Genomic DNA, 18043 nt, shown 5'->3' with positions numbered 1-18043 from the left:
CTCCAATAAAAGCCAGATTGTGCGTCCGTAGTTGTAGGCAGTACTTCCTGTTTCGTAGAAATCCCGGAAGTGTTTTCACAAACATTATGTGGATATAACTGTCTTGTGTTGTTTCATCGGATTTTAATAACTAGAAACAATTTCAGACCACTTTCCCATTGGAAACACAGAATATGAAATCGCGGGACAGAGGTGGTCTGCACCGCGCGAACTGGTGAGGGGACGCATGAGCTATGGTTTTATCGGAGCGCTTGGCTGCTGGGGGTCTGTTTGTAGCTCGGCTAAATACAATAGTGATTCACTTACTACAGCAATTTACATGAAAGTCGCGAGAAAGTGGGTCATGAAATCTTGAAAGTCTTATGGTATACTGTATTGACGATAAATATGCGAAGTGTCACAGAAGAAGTTGTCAACCTGTTCTTTAGAGCGAATGTTGTCCTCAACGTTAGCTAACCTCTGAGTTGTTTAAGCTAACTTACAGCCAGTTGTTGTCTCAATGCGATATTTTAGTACTAGTTTTTACCACAAAATAACAAAACAGTGTTAAGGTTGTAGTCCACTTTTAGCAGATGGTGATTCACTAGGTGAAATATATCGTAAAACTGATGTGTTCAATGCCAGGGTGGCTGTGTGGAATGAATGCAGCCATCATGCTGTCTTCACTCTTCTTACTCCTAGCCTGCCAGTAAACCCAGCAGGTTGTTTGTAACAATGTGTCGTGCATACAGCAACACCTACGACCTCCCCAGTTGTATGCTCTCATCTAGTTGACACATCACATCAGATATTTAACAACAACCATTTTCATTGCTAGATGCTATTGTATCTAAATTAATTTGATGGCCTGCATTAAATCACTGAGAATGTTACTTGGGTCAGTACATTTAGTATGACTAAAGTAATTTCTGACAGTCATTGACTGAAGAATGTTTTGAGTTAAGGTCACCTTGATCAATTTGTCAATCTGTGGTATTCAAGTATCATTCTTTATCTATCATTATTTATCATTTATATTAACATTTCTTTGTTTGTGTGAGATTTTGATTGGTGATATTGAGGAGTTTAGGTGGAAGGAGGTTTCACAGTGTGAAAGTGACAGAACAAAGAGACCGATTGTACCACACTATCTAACAGAGATATCTATGCTCAGTTAGATCTATGTCTCAATTTAATGTCTGTCTCTCTCTGTCCTTCTCTGTGTTTCAGAGTTCAAGTGAGTCATCTATATGGGCCATCTTCTCTCGAAAAATGGTTACCGCCTGAAAAAGCGAACGCGCAAGCTGCGTAAGAAGAAGAGAAAAAGGAACTGCCTGTTTCAAGGCCCGTGCATGCTCTGCTTCATCGTCCACGGCAGCAGTGGTAGCCCTGACGACGAGCCTCTGGAGACCAGCGGTGGCAGCAGTGGTGCTGTAGCTGCGTCGGCCGTGAGCGCATCGGCCTCCAAGCTCGCCGAACGCTACGCCTCCTCGCTGGGCTCGCCAGAGGCCTGTGCCCACTTCCTGTTGGCGCCGCATGCTGAGTTGGCTCTGCTGACCGCCTCTGTCCCTGCCAAGCTCCTCGGGCCGCCCTCCCTGTTCCGCCCGGCGTCCGCCGTTGCAGCCTCGGTCGCCGTGCCGACGCCCAGCCTCGCCGAGATGGTGTGCAAGCGCAAGTGCGCCGAGCTGCAGCGCTGCACGCCCTGCAAGCAGCCGCGCTGTGCCTTCCCCGAGAGTGCTGAGGGAACTGGGGCTACTGGCGGAGGAGGGGCCGCTGCTGCAGACACGGCAGCCCACCGCCTCCTGCCCCTCTGCTCCTTACCCTCTTCTTCCTCATCATCTTCATCCTCCTCCGGCGAGGATACAGGGGGCGTGGTGCCGCTGCAGAGGGACAACGGGGAGAGTACCAGCCCCGCCTCTGAATGCTCACGGGCCACCACTGACACGTCAGATGCCTCCTGCATCAATCACCTGCCCTCCTCCATCCTCCTGAAGGTCAGTCTGCAGGATTTGGATGTAGGGGCTGTGTGTTGAGGGTGGGGGTGTGGATGTTGTTTTTTTTGAGAGGCTGTTCATCACTGGGTTAATTTCTGAACCAGTCTCAGGACAGAAATAGCACTGCAAGATGGTAGTGTTGCTTTCTGCTACTTTTAGATATTGGGTTGTAGTTTCACACTTGATGTATCATTTAATCTTTTCTGAAACTGTCTGTGATCATTCTGAAAAAAAAAAGTATTTTTGCATCACCCCTCAACAGACCCATGTCAAAGTTGTATCTTTTAGTCAAGGCCTGTAGGAACTCTTTTTGCTGTCAGTTATGCAGAACTAAATGGTTGCCATCCCACAGTTTCCACTGTATTGGTTGTGGTCTGTGACCCAACCATAGATTTGATGTTTGGGTAGGGCTGTGGCTTGTCGGAGTAGAACAACGAACAATACTGGGAACACAGCTACATTAGCCCACAGACAACCCACTGAACCCACAATGAAAAGCTGCTTTTCTTTTTTCCACACCAGCAGTTGCTCTCTCTCTCTCTCTCTCTCTCTCTCTCTCCTTCTCTTTCTGTCACGCATGCACACACCCCCATCCATCCACACACACACTCTACTCTCCGTCTGGGTTCATTTCTTTTTGTTTAATGAGCTGGGGGACGAGTGGTCCCTCCATTCTGTTTTTAAAAGCTTCCGAGTGTGTATATAAAATGCTCACTCGGCACAGGAGTTTTTGTGATTGGAACATATTTCCCTCCCTTTGAATAGGTGAAATAATTTGCTGCTGCTCTACACGACATCAGCAGTGCTCCAACATTGGGCTTTTACTAAAATGAGCACCTTTGTAGTCTAGTATGTGTGCTCTTCTTATTAATGTTTTTTTGGGGATAAAGAGTGCATACATGAAAATCTGAGCCAAGATAAAAGAGTCAGGTTTGTTCTTTTGTTTTTGAATGCTTTTATTGGCTACCCTGATTTGATACACCAATTACAGATATTGTTTTTGTGCCAAAATGCGAGCCAATCTCTACTGGAGTGGCCTAATTGTATCTCAGAGTTTTTGTCTTTTTTTCCCTTGATCTTTTCAAAAGTAGTCTGATTGTGTGTGTGTGTGTGTGTGTGTGTGGATAGACAAACAGTGTGTGTGTGTGGATAGACAAACAGTGTGTGTGTGTGTGTGTGAGAGAGAGCTTGTATGTGAATGGGCGATTAAAGAGATCTTGCCACTTGTGTGCAGCTGACTGTTCTCTTGCGCTGTGTTGGTACAGGTGTTTTCCCACCTGACCGTTCGGGAGCGCTGCCTGGGTGCCTCTCTGGTCTGTAAGTACTGGCGGGACCTGTGTTTAGACTTCCAGTTCTGGAAGCACATCGACCTCAGTGGCCTGCAACAGGTGGGTCATCACCCTCTTTGTCTCGGATGTCTGTATATAGTAGAGATCAAGTATGCAATTCTTGAATTTCCCCTGGGGATCAATATAATGTATCTATCTATCTATCTATCTATCTGCAAGCAAACTGGGCCAAAAGCTATGAACTTTATGCTAGTTGTCAAGTCAATCATGACCATGAACTACCATCAATGTTTCCACGTCTTCGTTAAGTTAAGTTAATTTAAGTTATAGTCCTGTAGGAAGTTCCTACTGGAAATTTGTTCTCTGCATTTTACCCCTCCGGGGGGTAGTGTACACACATTCATACACACACACAGAGCAGTGAGCTCACTAGGAGCACATATACACACCCGGAGCAGTGGGCAGCCCTTAATCCGGCGCCCGGGTAGCAGCTGGGGGTTAGGTGCCTTGCTCAAGGGCACCTCATCCGTGGATGTGGGAGAGCGCTGTTCAATCACTTCCCCCACCCACATTTTTCCTAACAGTCAGGGATCGAACTGGCCACCCTTCGGTCACAAGTCTGAATTCTCTAACCAGTAGGCCACGTCTTCTCTGAATCGAATATAACGTTTTTTTTCCCATGTGGCTGAAGATATGCAACCCCAGATATATTCTAGGTTACGTGTTGGAATACATTTCTAAATCCTTAGTATATTTGTAGTGTTGAACAGTAAATTGAATGCCCTCTGTACTGCCCATCTTTCTGGCCACGTCCACTCGTAGGTGAATGATGAGCTACTGGTGAAGATCGCCTCACGCCGGCAGAATGTGACGGAGGTCAACATCTCGGACTGCCGGAACGTGCAGGACCACGGCGTGTGCTCTCTGGCCTCCCAGTCGCCGGGCCTGCTGAAGTACACGGCTTACCGCTGCAAGCAGCTCAGCGACCTCTCCCTCTGCACCATCGCCACACACTGCCCTCTGCTGGTCAAGGTCCATGTGGGCAACCAAGACAAGCTGACTGACCACGCACTCAAACTGGTGAGAGTTCTTTTACAAAGCACAGCACCAGACTGACATCCTAATTTCGATGTTACCAGTTTAACAAAAAAAAACAACCCCTAAAATAACTTTGTCTAAATAGCACCTGTAAGGATGATTCCTGTAAGGCAATTCCCAAACCTAAGCTGGCTGTGTACTTCACAGGATGGGTGCCTCTATGCTCACACTCATACAGTGAAAATGGAATAATTAAATGGTAATGGGTTTTAGTAGCTTCTTAAAAAGCTCAAGGTTCTGTATAGTATCTTTTCTATATGTAGTATCATTTTTGCCAAAGGATTTTCATATCTAGCAATCTGATAATTGGCAGTAGGCTCTGCTTAAAAATCTGGTCAAGAGTGTTCCCATTTGTTTGGAGGTAGGCTCTTAACCCAGATGAGTTCTTTTCTTTTTTTCTACAACAATTTGGTTTTCACAAATCTTGTAACATACCTGATGTGACCGCTCTCTATGTTTGTATGAGTACTTGTGTAAATAATGTTCATCTTATTTACTTGCCTACACTTTTGGTGGAGATCAAACCAAATGTCAAGTTAAACAACATAACGTTTGACGGGCAGACTAGCAAAGCTTCTTTCTGCCTCCATAAAATGTCAATCGTGCACAGAAGTTGTCTGCTGGAGATAGATTTCAGTACTATGAAGAGGGTGCTTTTAAATGGATCATTACCCAGATCTACAAATGGGGATGAGCCACAACTATCCCAGTGACTCATAGTGAGTCTGCAGCTAGAGTGAGAGGTAAGCAGCATCAGGGTGTGTGTGATCTGTGCGCTCCACAACAGCCCCCCCTCCCAAGGTTTGTGTATTAGTTACAAAAACATACATGTACACGCATAAAACAAGTATAGAACAGTTTTATGGATACGCACACGCACACACACACACACACACACACACACACACACACACACATACACATACATTAAAACAGCAGGCTCTCCCTAATCTCCTACTCTCTCAAGAGTGATTAATGCAATTGATCAGTTCATCTGTAGTCGACTGCAGGTTGCAGCATAGGCAGTAGGGGAATATGCTCTTTTCCTTGTTGCTTGAACTGTATGAAGACATACAAAACAGGCACAGGCTCGCTCTCTCTCATTGCTTTCCAAGCAAGCTGGCAAGTGTCTGTGTGTGTGTTGAGTTAAACTTTACTGACAATATTAGGCAATTTAACATTCTTCAAGCCTTGTTTTTTTTTTCTTTCAGTTCTTCTAACCTTTGTTACTGTCTGTTTTGTATTTCAGCTGGGCCAGCACTGTTCCGAGCTGAAGGACGTCCACCTGGGCCAGTGCTACAACATCAGTGATGAGGGCATGGTGGCTCTGGCCAAGGGCTGCCCCAAGCTGCAGAGGATCTACATGCAGGAGAACAAACTGGTAAGCAGCACGTCCCCCCTTCCCCCATCGCCACTGCTCCGGTTTGGGCACTGCGTACCCCTCAGGATGAGGGCTTTGGAACAGCTGCGCTGTGAAGTGTGACCTTTTGTCACTTTGTCATGATTGGCTCTTCAAGTGTTAAGTGCACACTTATAATGTGATCTATCTTCAGGCAGATACGTTCTCTCTCTCTCTCTCTCTCTCTCTCTCTCTCTCTCTCTCTCTCTCTCTCTCTCTCTCTCTCTCTCTCTCATACACACTCTCTCTCACACACATTAGCTGCTTTCAGACATAGGTGAAAATCTGCATGTTCTGCGGATGTCAAGCAGTTGGGCCGTATATCTGAACATAACCGGCCATTTGGAACTCTGAACTTAGCCGGCTGTAACACTACTCCCCTCCTAGTATTTCCGACGGACATTATGTAAATGAGCTTGTGTCTGAACGAAGCGAAGATTCTGATCATGTGCGTGTTCAACCACGTTCAACCTGTTCAACAACACAGAGATTCTGTTCATGTGCGTCAGCGTCATTCACACATAATGTCAGCATGTTAGCATCACTCTCTCTCTCTCTCTCTCTCTCTCTCTCCCCCTCTCTCTTTCTCTCTCACGTACACACACTCACACACACTCTCTGTCTCACACTCTCTCTCTCACACACACTCTCTCTCTCTCACATACATACACTCTCTCTCTCACACACACTCTCTCTCTCACACACACACACTCTCTCACACAAACACACTGCGTCTGTCCGAAACGGAAGGTAGCTGTCTGCTGTGTCATTGCCTTCAGCTCTCTAACGAGTCACTTGCTGTAATAGGCATCAAGGTACCAGCTACGAACTTTGTTTTGGACAGCCTAGCAAGATAGCAACACAGAACGGGGATTCCAGAAAGCAGAATAACGTAAAGTTCGACTGCAGCAAAAGCTGCTCACAATTAAATAGAATTTTGGACGTTGAAGGCAACATGAAGGATACATCTATGCTGCCTTCAAAATTCAGCAAAACGAAGGTATATTGGAAGGCAGCATTTCACAGCATTTCAGACATGCCTCGATGCCTTGCTCCCCTGTTATATATCTTAAAAGGCAGCATTTTTTTCCATTTCTGACACCGCCACTCTCTCTTTCACACACACACATTATCTTTCTCTCTTACACACACACACACACACACACACACACACACACACAGATGCACACACAACCACATGATTTGGCATTTTAACAATATAGCACATCTAAAATATCAATACATATAATATGTAATATTTTATCAAATTAACCAGTACTATTGCAGGTGTTATTCACTTAAAGATATACACCCATTCAGAATCAAGCGCTACCCATCACAGGGTGTGACCCTGTGTGTGTTCAGTGTATGTTTGGCCTTTGCCACCACTGGAGGTCAGTGTTGCTCTGTTCAGCGGACTCCCTCTGTCTGCCTGGCCTGAACTGGAGAGCCAGGACCTTCAACACACACACAGTGAAAGCCAAGGCTGCCAAAGCTCGAACAAACTGTCAAATACTCCTGGACAAACAAAAGGGCTCGACAGTCTATGTCTGTGTCCACAGTTTGATCAAATCCCACAGTCTCCCTGGTGTCTCAGATCTCCTGCTGGGGGTTTGGTTTTGGTGTTGAAAGTGTGCAGAGGTAAACATCAGGTGGTGTGGCTTCCATTTCTGAGCTGGTTTCTGTTTCTGTTACCTTTCCTGCTTTTAAATGTTTTTTTTTTTTTTAAAAGCAAAAAGTTTTTCTCCAGTATATAGGAGATGTGTGTGAGCTAATAATTGGAGATGTCTGGGAGAGCTTGATTTTTCTGGGGTTTAAATAATGCCATGAAGTCACTGTTGAAGTTGAGCTGTTATTATTTTCTCCTCTTTTTGCTAAAAATATACTTCTATCCTAATTCAGCTTATTGTATTGTCTTCTCCGTCTCTAATGAAGTGTATTGCTGTGTTCGCCCTTCTCTGCTCTTCCATTTCAGACCTCTCCAGAGTTTGAGAGCAGCTGGGATTCATTAAATCTGTTAGTGGTAACCATCCCAATAAAAACCAGCGTCAGCATGAGAAACATGATTAGTAGCTATTAGGTGTGAGATTTATGTTCACACAAACCCTTTCAACTCGGCCTTATCGGCTGTCTATCACCTCCAGATGGGCGGTTTTGGCATGCCTGTCACGTCTTCCTTTATTTTGTCAGTGCACCCAACATGCTTTTGTTATGTCTAGCTGTTCAATTCTCAGTCGGATCTCATGTCATAGTTGGCCCGGGGTTGGACTCGTCCAAAGGGAAGTTCGTGGCTGGAGAGTAGAATTGAGCATTGATTTCTTCCACTCGTCTTTTTGAGTTTCTTCTTGTTCTAGGATCTTAAGGGCTAATTATGTTTTGTGCTTTCAGCTCTTCGCCAGCATGACTTACTGTTTCTGGTGTGGGGTGCCTGGTTATGCCCTACATGTATAAACCCTTAAGTGTGTGTGTGTGTGTGTGTGTGTGTGTGTGTGTGTGTGTGTGTCTGTGAATATTTACTGGAATTGTGCAGCAAAAGCTCCTTTAAAATTTGCCTCAAGACTGCTTAAACTACTACATAGCAGCTCTCTTTGAGACTCTTTCTCTGGGCCTGTCTCTCTAATACCCAAATGTATGCTTTCACACACACACACACACACACACAAGCTATTTGGTTATTTGTGGTGGTGGACCTAATGCTACAGTAAATGGAGAGCATATTGGGGTCGGGAAGCAGTGAAATATTCTCCTCTGCGTGTGTGGAGCGCCCTCTCAACCCACAAATGAATGCCAAATGTACACTGCGTGTGTATGCCATATCCTCAAATGAACAATACAATTTTGCTAAAGTATCCCATATTTTTCACAACTTCTCAGGATTCTGTGGATTTACATAATGACTGAAAAGGAAATTAGTATTCAAATAATTATGCTGCTAATGGTTATCAAGATATTTGATTATCTGTGCAGTGTGCACACCCCTAGTGGAAAATGGAAATAAAGGACACAAATGAATAATGTTGCTCCAAGGGCCTAGCCTGGAAAATCCAGACCCTGGTAATCTAGAAAGATTAAGGGTCTGGCCACGAACAATGTAATGGCCCAACTCGAGGGGCGGCAACAAGCATGCATTTAAAAATCTCACTGCACGCAATTGGATAACACTAGACCATGTTTACTCTGAATGATTTCGGACTTAGACACAATCGGATAACACTACAACCAATGTGTACTGTCCTCCAATGTTGCAGCGCTGTCTTCATTAGTTTAGCTGGTTCCCCAGAATGCAAGGGGAAAAGTAACATGCATCATTGCTCATTGCCAGAGTGTCTCGCAGAGACAATTCCATTGTGCTCTCGCGAGAACTCTGGATTTCAAGGGGACCATGGAGGGCCATGGAGTAACTTAAATACAGGCTAATGCAGGCTCTTCTCTGAAGTTTATTATTCACAAAGTTTTCCATGCCTGTTTTATAAAAGATGTTGTCCTTAACACAGTGAGACTCTTCATTCCGCTTATTGTTTGTAGTCCAAGGTTATTCTGTGTTAATACTAAATACTGACTACTTGTTCTTCTTTATGTAAATACATTCAGCTCACATCAGATGAACAACAAAGAATTGATTTCTGATTGATGAGTGGAGTGTTTGTTTGTAATGTTGGTGTGTGGGGTTCACCAGTTCATGGAGTTCATCTCAGTTTATCTCTGTGTGAAGGATTAGACCTCATTCCAGTGCCATTATTCTCTGACATCATCCTTCTCAAACCTGTTGTGGTGGTCCCTTTCCTCTTGCCTTACAGGAGGCATCCTCACTCTGTGTGTAGATATGGTGTGTGTGTGTGTGTGTGTGTGTGTGTGTGTACACAGTGTGTGTGCATGCGCTGATCAGGCACCATTTGGTCTGGGGTGAAATCTGAACCCTGTTTTTCTGTGATGGCTCCTAATGTTTTTGGTGACAGATTGTGCAATTGTACAACTGAGCTCTGGCTCCTCTGAATCACCTGCCCCCAGCCCCGCCCCCCCCTCCAGGGCTCTGCCTAATGGCGTAAATGGCTGTTTCCTCCAGTTTCCTCTAAAGGCCCAGCTCCTCTCCCCCTCCCTCTCGGTTTCCCCCTCTTCCATTTCTCATCTCTCTTTTTTTAATCTACCCTTCCTGTGGAGTGGGGATGCTGGCTTGTTCTTCACTATGACTTCTACCTTGATAGAAGTGACATGATGTTACTACAGTGAAATGTTTGGAAGTGAGGACCCGTTGGAGTAAAATGGAAGTAACACTCCAATGCAGTGCCGTCAACACATTTAGAGAGGTCCATTGATTTAACCCACAAAGCTTTGCAACACGTTTTGTGTGTGCGTGTGCATGTGATGTAGCTGAATGGACCTTGCTGACCTTCATCCATGGTCCTGCCCAAGTTAGCGACCTCAACGGAAGAGAGGGATCTTTGGGTTAAGGAGCACGCTTTGATAAATCTAATTTCTACCTACATTCAGATTTATGACTTTGCCCAACTCCCTCCTGCTTTTATGGCCAAGTATCCGGAGAAGCTAAAGCAATTATGCACTCTGTTTAGCCCAATTACCCTGCCCATGATGCCCTGAAATCGGATCCGCGCTCTCCGAGCCCCCCTTCGCTCCCGCTAACTTCGCTAAAGAGCCCTGCTGTTAAATTGGCCCACTTGTCTCTCTGTCAGGTTTGAACTGCTGAACTTTTCTGCCTTGACTTCAACTTTCAGCCTCTGACTGAACACTTAACTCAAGGAAACTATTTTTGGTGACTTTCTCCTCCCCTTTTCCCACACCCCTCCTCCTGGTACATGTTCCCTAATATGTTGTTTGACCTCCTGCATTTGCCGTCGCACTGTTGTGAGTTGTCCTTTATCATGCACATAATGACGTAATATGAGTGAGGTCGCACTGGCCAAGCTGAACGAAGGAGTGGCTTTATCATTCATTGATGAAAATCACTCATAAATGCATAAATTAGCATTACATTTGTAAGTGGTAGCCACTACTAACTAGCACCACGCTGTTGTCCTGGGATTAGAGTTAAAACAGGGAGTTGGCATTCTCTGCTGCTGCTTAAATGGGGCCCCTTTGTCCCATCCTCTTGCAGAGTCACTTCATTCTATTTGTTCCTCGCAATTTAATCTGCATTCTGAAATTGAGGTTCTTTTTGCGAGAGGAAGCATTTTTTACCCAGCCCTCTTGCACTCTCTCTTTCTCTCTCTTCATGTTTCTTCCTCTAATTGACAATCTTTTCTCGGTGCTCAGGATGTTAATGTCCCAGCGGTGGGATGTTGCAGGAGGCCTTGCTGGCTTCTTCTTGTGAAGCTGCCTGGCGGAGTGAGTTGGCTTAGAGATTATGGCGATCCAATCTGATTAGCACACTGTTTAATTAGCCTAAATGCACAATGTGACTGGATCTAAGTATTAAGTATTAAGTATATCTACTCTTTTGATCCTGTGAGGGAAATTTGGTCTCTGCATTTTAGGAGACCAATCCGTGAATTAGTGAAACACACTTAGCACACAGTGAACACACCGTGAGGTGAAGCACACACTAATCCCGGCGCAGTGAGCTGCCTGCAACAACAGCGGCGCTCGGGGATCAGTGAGGGGTTAGGTGCCTTGCTCAAGGGCACTTCAACCGTGCCTACTGGTCAGGATTCGAACCTGCAACCCTCCGGTTAGAAGTCCGAAGCGCTAACCAGTAGGCCACGGCCTTAAGGAGATTAGTTAGTGCTAATCTAGTAATCTAATCTAATTACTTGTATGCAGCCAGTTATATTTCTCTCTCCTCTTCCTTTCTCCCCAACTTTCTGTTTCTCTGTCTCTGCCAGCAGTGGTGGCTAGCGTTTGATTGACAGGCTTCTTCGGTTTCCTGGTTTCTTGGAGGGCTCTTGTATGGGCAGGATGTGTGGATGAGGTGGTGGACCTGACAAACAGAGCAGCTCTGGGCGCTAACATCCCCTCTCTTTCTCTCGCCCTCTGTCTTTCCCCTCGCTCTGCCTCTCATCCTGACAGCTGTTTGACTTGGCTGTATATTTGCACAGCTTCAGCCTTACAGGGCACTAGCCTAAGAGCAGGATGTGATAAACTCGCTCCGTCACAGTCTGTCTTCCTCCCACACACACAGAAAGCGAAAGCGAGCGAGGGCGTTTGACATTGACGTGAGCGTAGTATATGTATGGTTGAACATTTTTCCGCTGTGCTAAATCGCACGTAATTATATTAAATGAAACCAGCTCTCTGCCGCAGGGGAGAGAGCTCTTCAAAGGCCTTTTGCCATCAGTGAAAAAGGCAAGAGAGCATCATTAATTCATCCAATCACAATCAGGGATATTGACTGGTGGGTTTCCTGTATTGTGTCACATCCCTGTGGGGGTGAGAAGGTGCCACTGATGCCCCACTCTATCATCTGTGCTGCCCAGCTGATGATCATAACTCGCCTCATCTCATATTGACCGAACCTAATAGCGGGCCAGCATTTGAGTCCTATTTTGACGTTTTTTTTTGTAGTCTTGGCTGCATTGTCATTTTTCCACCACCCCCCTCCCTTAGCCCACTACTGTGCACATGCACCGACCTGCAGATTGCAGCAATTTCCTTCCTACTGTCTGTCGCTCAGATGCCACTGTTCCGGATCATTCGGTCTGACCTCAGCGTTTCTGTTATTCCCTGCTGCCCTGGTCGGCTTTGAAGTTCCTCGATCGATAACAAAAGCTCCTTCTGGTCTTCTCTTGTCCAAGTGGGTCCTTGTTTGGAGTTGATCAGTGATCAAGTCTATTGATGAACCCCTTTGATGTCTTTGATAGTTTGGCGAACAAAGAGATTGTGACGCCATGGCCAAAAAAAAACAGGCCAGAGAAAAAAACAGCCTTGAGTGGTTTGTAAATGTCAGGTCTGCCTAGGAGACTCGATGAAGTGGCTGCTGTGTAGATACTTGTGTTGCAGACTTTAGGGCACATGTTCGGCCCACTACTTCATAGCATCCTTAGTGATTTCAGCTAAATATAACCTGTGATTTTCTTGAAAGGTTTTAGTCTTGTTGTTGCCAGCAGACAACTGACCTGACCTGATCAGACACCAGAGCACTAGTAGCCTCCCAACCTGAGAGGCTGTTCTGATCATTAACCTAGTGATATGCATACTGTACAACAAATGCAGATGATATACATGTGGGTAGATTGAAAGAGAACCGCTGAAACAGACTGGCGCTGTCTTCTTAAAAGTCATTGTGCCAAAAAGAAAATTAAACATGTGTGAACATGTGTTTGCATCATAGCCCAGAACAGTAGACTGATTGGTGGATTGAGTTAGTGATCAGTTTCCTTGTCATCTTGAAGGAATTGGCAGCCCCCATATGAAATGAACATACACTGTCAAGTGTGTGTGTGTGTGTGTATGCACTTGCGTGCGACGTGCGTGCGTGTGTGTACATGAACATGTTTGTTTATGAAGTTGTCCATACCTGCAGGGGGTGCTATGAGACCAGTTTTGGTGCAGGAGAAAGAGAAGTCGGCATCTCTCTCCCTGGAGTAGCACGGAGACTAAATCCCAGCTTTCTCAGCACAGCGGCGCCGGGAAGTTCATGATGTTAAACACGTCTGTGATCTGTGAATGGAAAGTTAAGCTGGCATGAGCTCTTAAAATCTTTTCAATGGAGCAGCTAAATCATCTGAGGCTTTCATATATCTAGAAAACATTGGTTATAGAGCCTCTTACATTTTAGCGAGCGAGAGAAACCGAAAGCTGTGTTGATGAAAAGTGTGAATCGCCACTGTTTGTGTGCAGTTAAACAACAATCCTGTGCTTTTGTTTGGGTTCTTGTTTTTAAAGAATTAATCTAACCCCTGTAGTGGCTTGATTGCCTTCCACTCACTCTGTGAGTTTTAACTGGGGTTGATTGAATGACATCTGCAATTATGAAACATAATCACATTTGATTGATTTCTGTAGCTGGGCTGGGCAGCACATTTTGAAGACATTGTTGTCATATTGTTCTCCAGTTTTCAGATGCATCATAAGAAGTAAATTGCGTTGTCCATAATGTTTCACAGTAGAATGCTTATTTTGCTCTTGTGTCTGTTTTTTTTCTCTTTTGTTTCTGAGCATGTTCCTGAGTAGTCCTTACTGCGTGTGTGTTCTTTTTGTCATAATCTGGTGTGAGCCACAAAACTAACCATCAATCATCAAAGAGTCAATCTGTCTCCAAAGGCCCCTGCCTGCCATGGTCACAGCCGATCGTTGGCCTTTTGGCAGTCAGCACTGCTGGGAATTCCAGTGAAGGACAGAGATGTATCGACCTGATTGGAAAGAGCAAGAGGCATTGAAGTGGTCAAGCTGTTTTGGTTGGACTGCTTAATTAGGCATCTTGCATAGGCAACTTGTGGCCTTTTAGTAGGCACAGTTTTTGACCTTAAAGGAATGACCACTGTAGGAACCACTGGACGGTCAAGGTACTAGGCATACACAGTGTCCATACTGCTCTTGCAATTAGCTTGCAGTGATGACCCAGAATGAGAATCAGGCAGAGATTACACACATAATGGATGGTTCACCTGGCCCTGGATCAGTGTGGCTTCACTTCATAATGGCGCCTCTATCTATTTGTGTACAGGCCAGCAGGAAGGCAGAGCTATGACATCACCTGGAGCTGCTTGGGGAGGGCGTGGCCCCCATAGACTGGTTAGAGAGATGGTGAGAATGGAAGAGACTGTAGGAGGGAGAGAGAGTTGGTTGCTTGGTTGGTTGGTTGCTCCTCTGTCCTATTGACCTCCTCCTTTCTCACTCTCAGCCTGTTTAATGTGCAGTGCACACCTTCCTTTGTCCTTAGTCTCCCCTGCTCTCCTGTTCATCTTCCCTATCTGGGTCTCTCTCTCTCTCCCCCCCCCCATCCTCTGCTCTGCTCTGTGATGGAGAGGCCCAGCCCTGCCCTAATCACCCTGCCTCATTACACCTGATGGATGATCCGGGCGCCCTGTCCCTCTCCCATCTCCGCGTCATTCTTCTCTCCCGCTCCGTGGGAAAGGGCAGCGGGCCAGAGGGAGCCCGAGGCCCTCGCTGCAGCGCCTGGAGCGGGAGCTGGAGTGTGAGCTGGAGCTGGCTCTCCCGAGGGCTCGTGCTACCAGCTGCTCCATGTCTGGCACGCCCGCACAGCCCAGCCGAGAGAGACGGAGAGCTGAGAGCCGATTGGACAGCCCACAGATAGGTGCTGAGCTGTGGAATGAACCTAATGAATTGATGAGGGGATGGTCAGGCGGAAAGAATATTTGGAAGCCCCATTAAAACCCTGTGTGCTTGTGAGATTTCATAAATCAATGGAGAAAAACAAGAGATGTGGAAAATACAATTGTAAGAGAATCAAATACAATAGACAGAATAGAAAATAACAGGACTCTACCGGGACTCAATAACAGCATGCTACCCCCCCCCCCCCCCCCCAAAAAAAAAAAAAAAAAAAGTCAAATCCTCACATGCTCTTAGTATTCTCTAACAACTTTTTACGGTAATTTCTAGGGGTGTAAAGATTAACCGATACGTATCGGTATCTGTTTTTAACGTGTAAGATACGGCTACATCGATACGTGAAGCACCGTATCGGAATAAAACTGAAATGAACGGTCGTTATATCGATTTACTTGTTACGAATCGGTTCACAACCTTTTCTGCTCGCTTAGACTCTCATTTACGTTGCAAGCAGCGCGTTCATCCCACTTCCGGTTTTGAAACTACACGTGGCACGGATTTGTGGGTAATGCAGTTCGTTTTGGGCTAAATTCATTGCCCAAAGTTGTCAAAGGACCTCATTACCCATACATCTACTGCAACTTAAGTTTTGTTCATATTCACTGGTTTCTGCATATTAGGTCTACCGTTGGAACAAAATAGGCCCAGAGAGTTCATTGATATGTAGGCCTTTATTCTTGTAGGCTTTAGGAAAAGGCCAAGAGTGTCTTAAGCATTGTTTTATTTTATTTCGGTATTGTCTTACCTCAACAATAGGTTACAGCTCCTTGAAAACAATCTATAAAATCTATAAAGTCTTTAAAAATGTATTTTTATGTTGTATTTGGCTGCAGTGTCTGACTGAAATGTAGACTATTCTTTTTTCATTTCAATACAGTATATGATCATCATATTCACACATTTAGTTTTTTTTGCCTAATTGACAACCATGACCATGATAATTGATAATATAAAATTATTGTGCACCTTGAGCAAATGATAATAAATCTTTCAGAATGCTTTCCATTCTTCGCATCGAATCGTACTGAATCATTTTTTATGAACATGTATCTTTTCTTGTATCGAATCATGCCCATGTAGATGCGAATCGTATAGTCTTTTACATGAGAGATTCACACCCCTAGTAATTTCCCAACTATTAGCCGCGACTTATGCATTGATTTTGCTAAATTTCTTCAGCTATGAGGTTAATGCACTGGGGCAGTTAATATGGCAGTAATATGGTTTTGTTTCTTTTAACTTGCATAAAACACTTTCCTGTGGCTTATACACAATGCGGCTAATACACAGGAAATTACTGTATCCCTTCGTTTCATAGCACTGGTGCTCTAGCTCCTCTACTTCACAGCTAAAGGTTCAGGAAGCCCATATTTGTGTAACTCCTCCACTCTTCAGCTCTGCCACACTTAACTCATCAGCCTCCCTCTTCACTCTCTCTCTCTCTCTCTCTCTCTCTCTCTCTCTCTCCCTCTCCCTCCCTCCCTCCCTCCCTCTCTCTCTCTCTCTCTCTCTCTCTCTCTCTCTCCCTCCCTCCCTCCCTCCCTCCCTCTCTCTCTCTCTCCCTCTCTCCTGGATCCCAGTGGGCCTGGGGAAGTCTCATTACTCTCGCTCGATATTGGGAATAATGAATTGGTTTAATAAGGCGACTGGGTCGATAGGCTTAATGAAGGCGTGACAGACTAAGGGACTCAAAGGCTGAGAGGTGTGGGCTACCGTCTCCGAGCGCGGGGAGGTGTGATAGGGGTCAACAAGGTCGTCTTTATCCGGCTGAGTCCAGCGTTCTGAACTCCACCCTCCAGTGTGGGGCAATGTCACTGTTGGAGACTCTCCATCAGAGAGATGGGGACTTGGAGAGAGCCTGATGGAAAGATGGATTTAATAGTTAGTGCTTTGAGTTGTATGCTCTATGTGTTCCATGGTGAGTGATGGTGGTGATCAGTAGGATTGCTGCAGGGCAGGGATCCTTTTGTCTAAATGGATGATATTTCAGTGAATTCAGCGTAATCAGATTTCTGAGAAGTCATTTACCTCTGTGAGGAAACCCTAACCAGGTAAATTGCTCAGACATGAGGCCTGAATGAGCAACATTGGCTTAAGAGCTAAGTGCAATCTCCCAGTTTAAAAACACCTGCTGCCAAAACCCTTCAGGAAATGTTGAGCTCCAAATAGGTAAATCTGGTTGATATCCAAAATTTAAGGTTAGGATACAGGGCGAAATTAATGTTCTAGCAATCACAGCTTGCCACTCTCTGTCCTAGCTGTTCAGCCACAATCCTGTGTGAATTTTAATATGAAGTACAGTCTGTCCAAATTGCCTCAGCCAAAATCTGCATATTACACAAATGACTCTGAGCAGGAAGTGAGAGGAAGTGCTCGTATTTCTTTGTGAAATGCTCAGGAGCGCAGTGCTGTTATGAGATATGGCATCAGGAAGGCTAATCGATTAATGGTGCACTCAGCTCGGCTAATTAACAGCTGTCCACGATGGGGGGGAAAAGCATCAGGCCTCCTTGAGAAACTCAGCCCTTTGCTTTTTTTAAACCCCGTGACCTCAGCTGCCCTTACATATGAAGACTGATGAGTGAAGCACGGCACAGAGCAGTGAAGAAGAATGGGCTTGGTTTCATATCATACTGACTCTCGCCGCATTGACCTTTGCCAACGGAGACCCTTCTTGCTGTAAACTCACAGATGAAGGGCTTGATTTAGCATTTAATGGTACTCTCTGCTTCTACTGCGAGGGAAAAGTTGTTGAAATACGTCAGACTTTGACAGGTGGAGTGCTTTTTTGTACTTTCTTTGGCCAACACCCCCCCCCATAGCTCTCTATCATTTTCTGCCAGATATTTAGTTTGAAAAATATTGTTTTTAGGAAACAGTCTACTGCCCATGCCCATTTATTTTCTCCCCTCCTCTTCTTAGAAAGCCCATACCTTCCTCCAGTCTCTCCCACCTGCACTTGTGATGCCAAAGACAGGAGTGCATTAGAAATTTAAGAGGTATCCCCCCCCCCTCCCCACCCTCCCAGGCATTGTGTG

At 45.3% G+C, this 18043-nt stretch overlaps 1 protein-coding gene across 3 annotated transcripts in view; it reads left to right on the top strand.

The window, feature by feature from the left end:
* Positions 1–58: 58 nt before the first annotated feature.
* The window catches only part of fbxl17 (F-box and leucine-rich repeat protein 17), a 212109-nt gene continuing 194124 nt past the window's right edge, over positions 59–18043 (top strand). For 2 of the 3 annotated variants that reach the window (XM_042102223.1, XM_042102224.1), the window contains exons 1-5: positions 59–214; positions 1210–1973; positions 3239–3361; positions 4085–4342; positions 5610–5741. In XM_042102223.1, coding sequence (XP_041958157.1) covers positions 1230–1973; positions 3239–3361; positions 4085–4342; positions 5610–5741 — 1257 coding nt within the window. In that variant the 5' untranslated portion in view covers positions 59–214; positions 1210–1229. The remainder of the gene's footprint in view (positions 215–1209; positions 1974–3238; positions 3362–4084; positions 4343–5609; positions 5742–18043) is intronic. The other variant, XM_042102222.1, reaches the window with a different exon arrangement.

The sequence above is a fragment of the Alosa sapidissima genome, chromosome 8 (assembly GCF_018492685.1).
Source record: "Alosa sapidissima isolate fAloSap1 chromosome 8, fAloSap1.pri, whole genome shotgun sequence".
NCBI classification, from domain to species: Eukaryota; Metazoa; Chordata; class Actinopteri; order Clupeiformes; family Clupeidae; genus Alosa; species Alosa sapidissima.
This window is presented reverse-complemented; position numbering and strand designations above follow the sequence as displayed.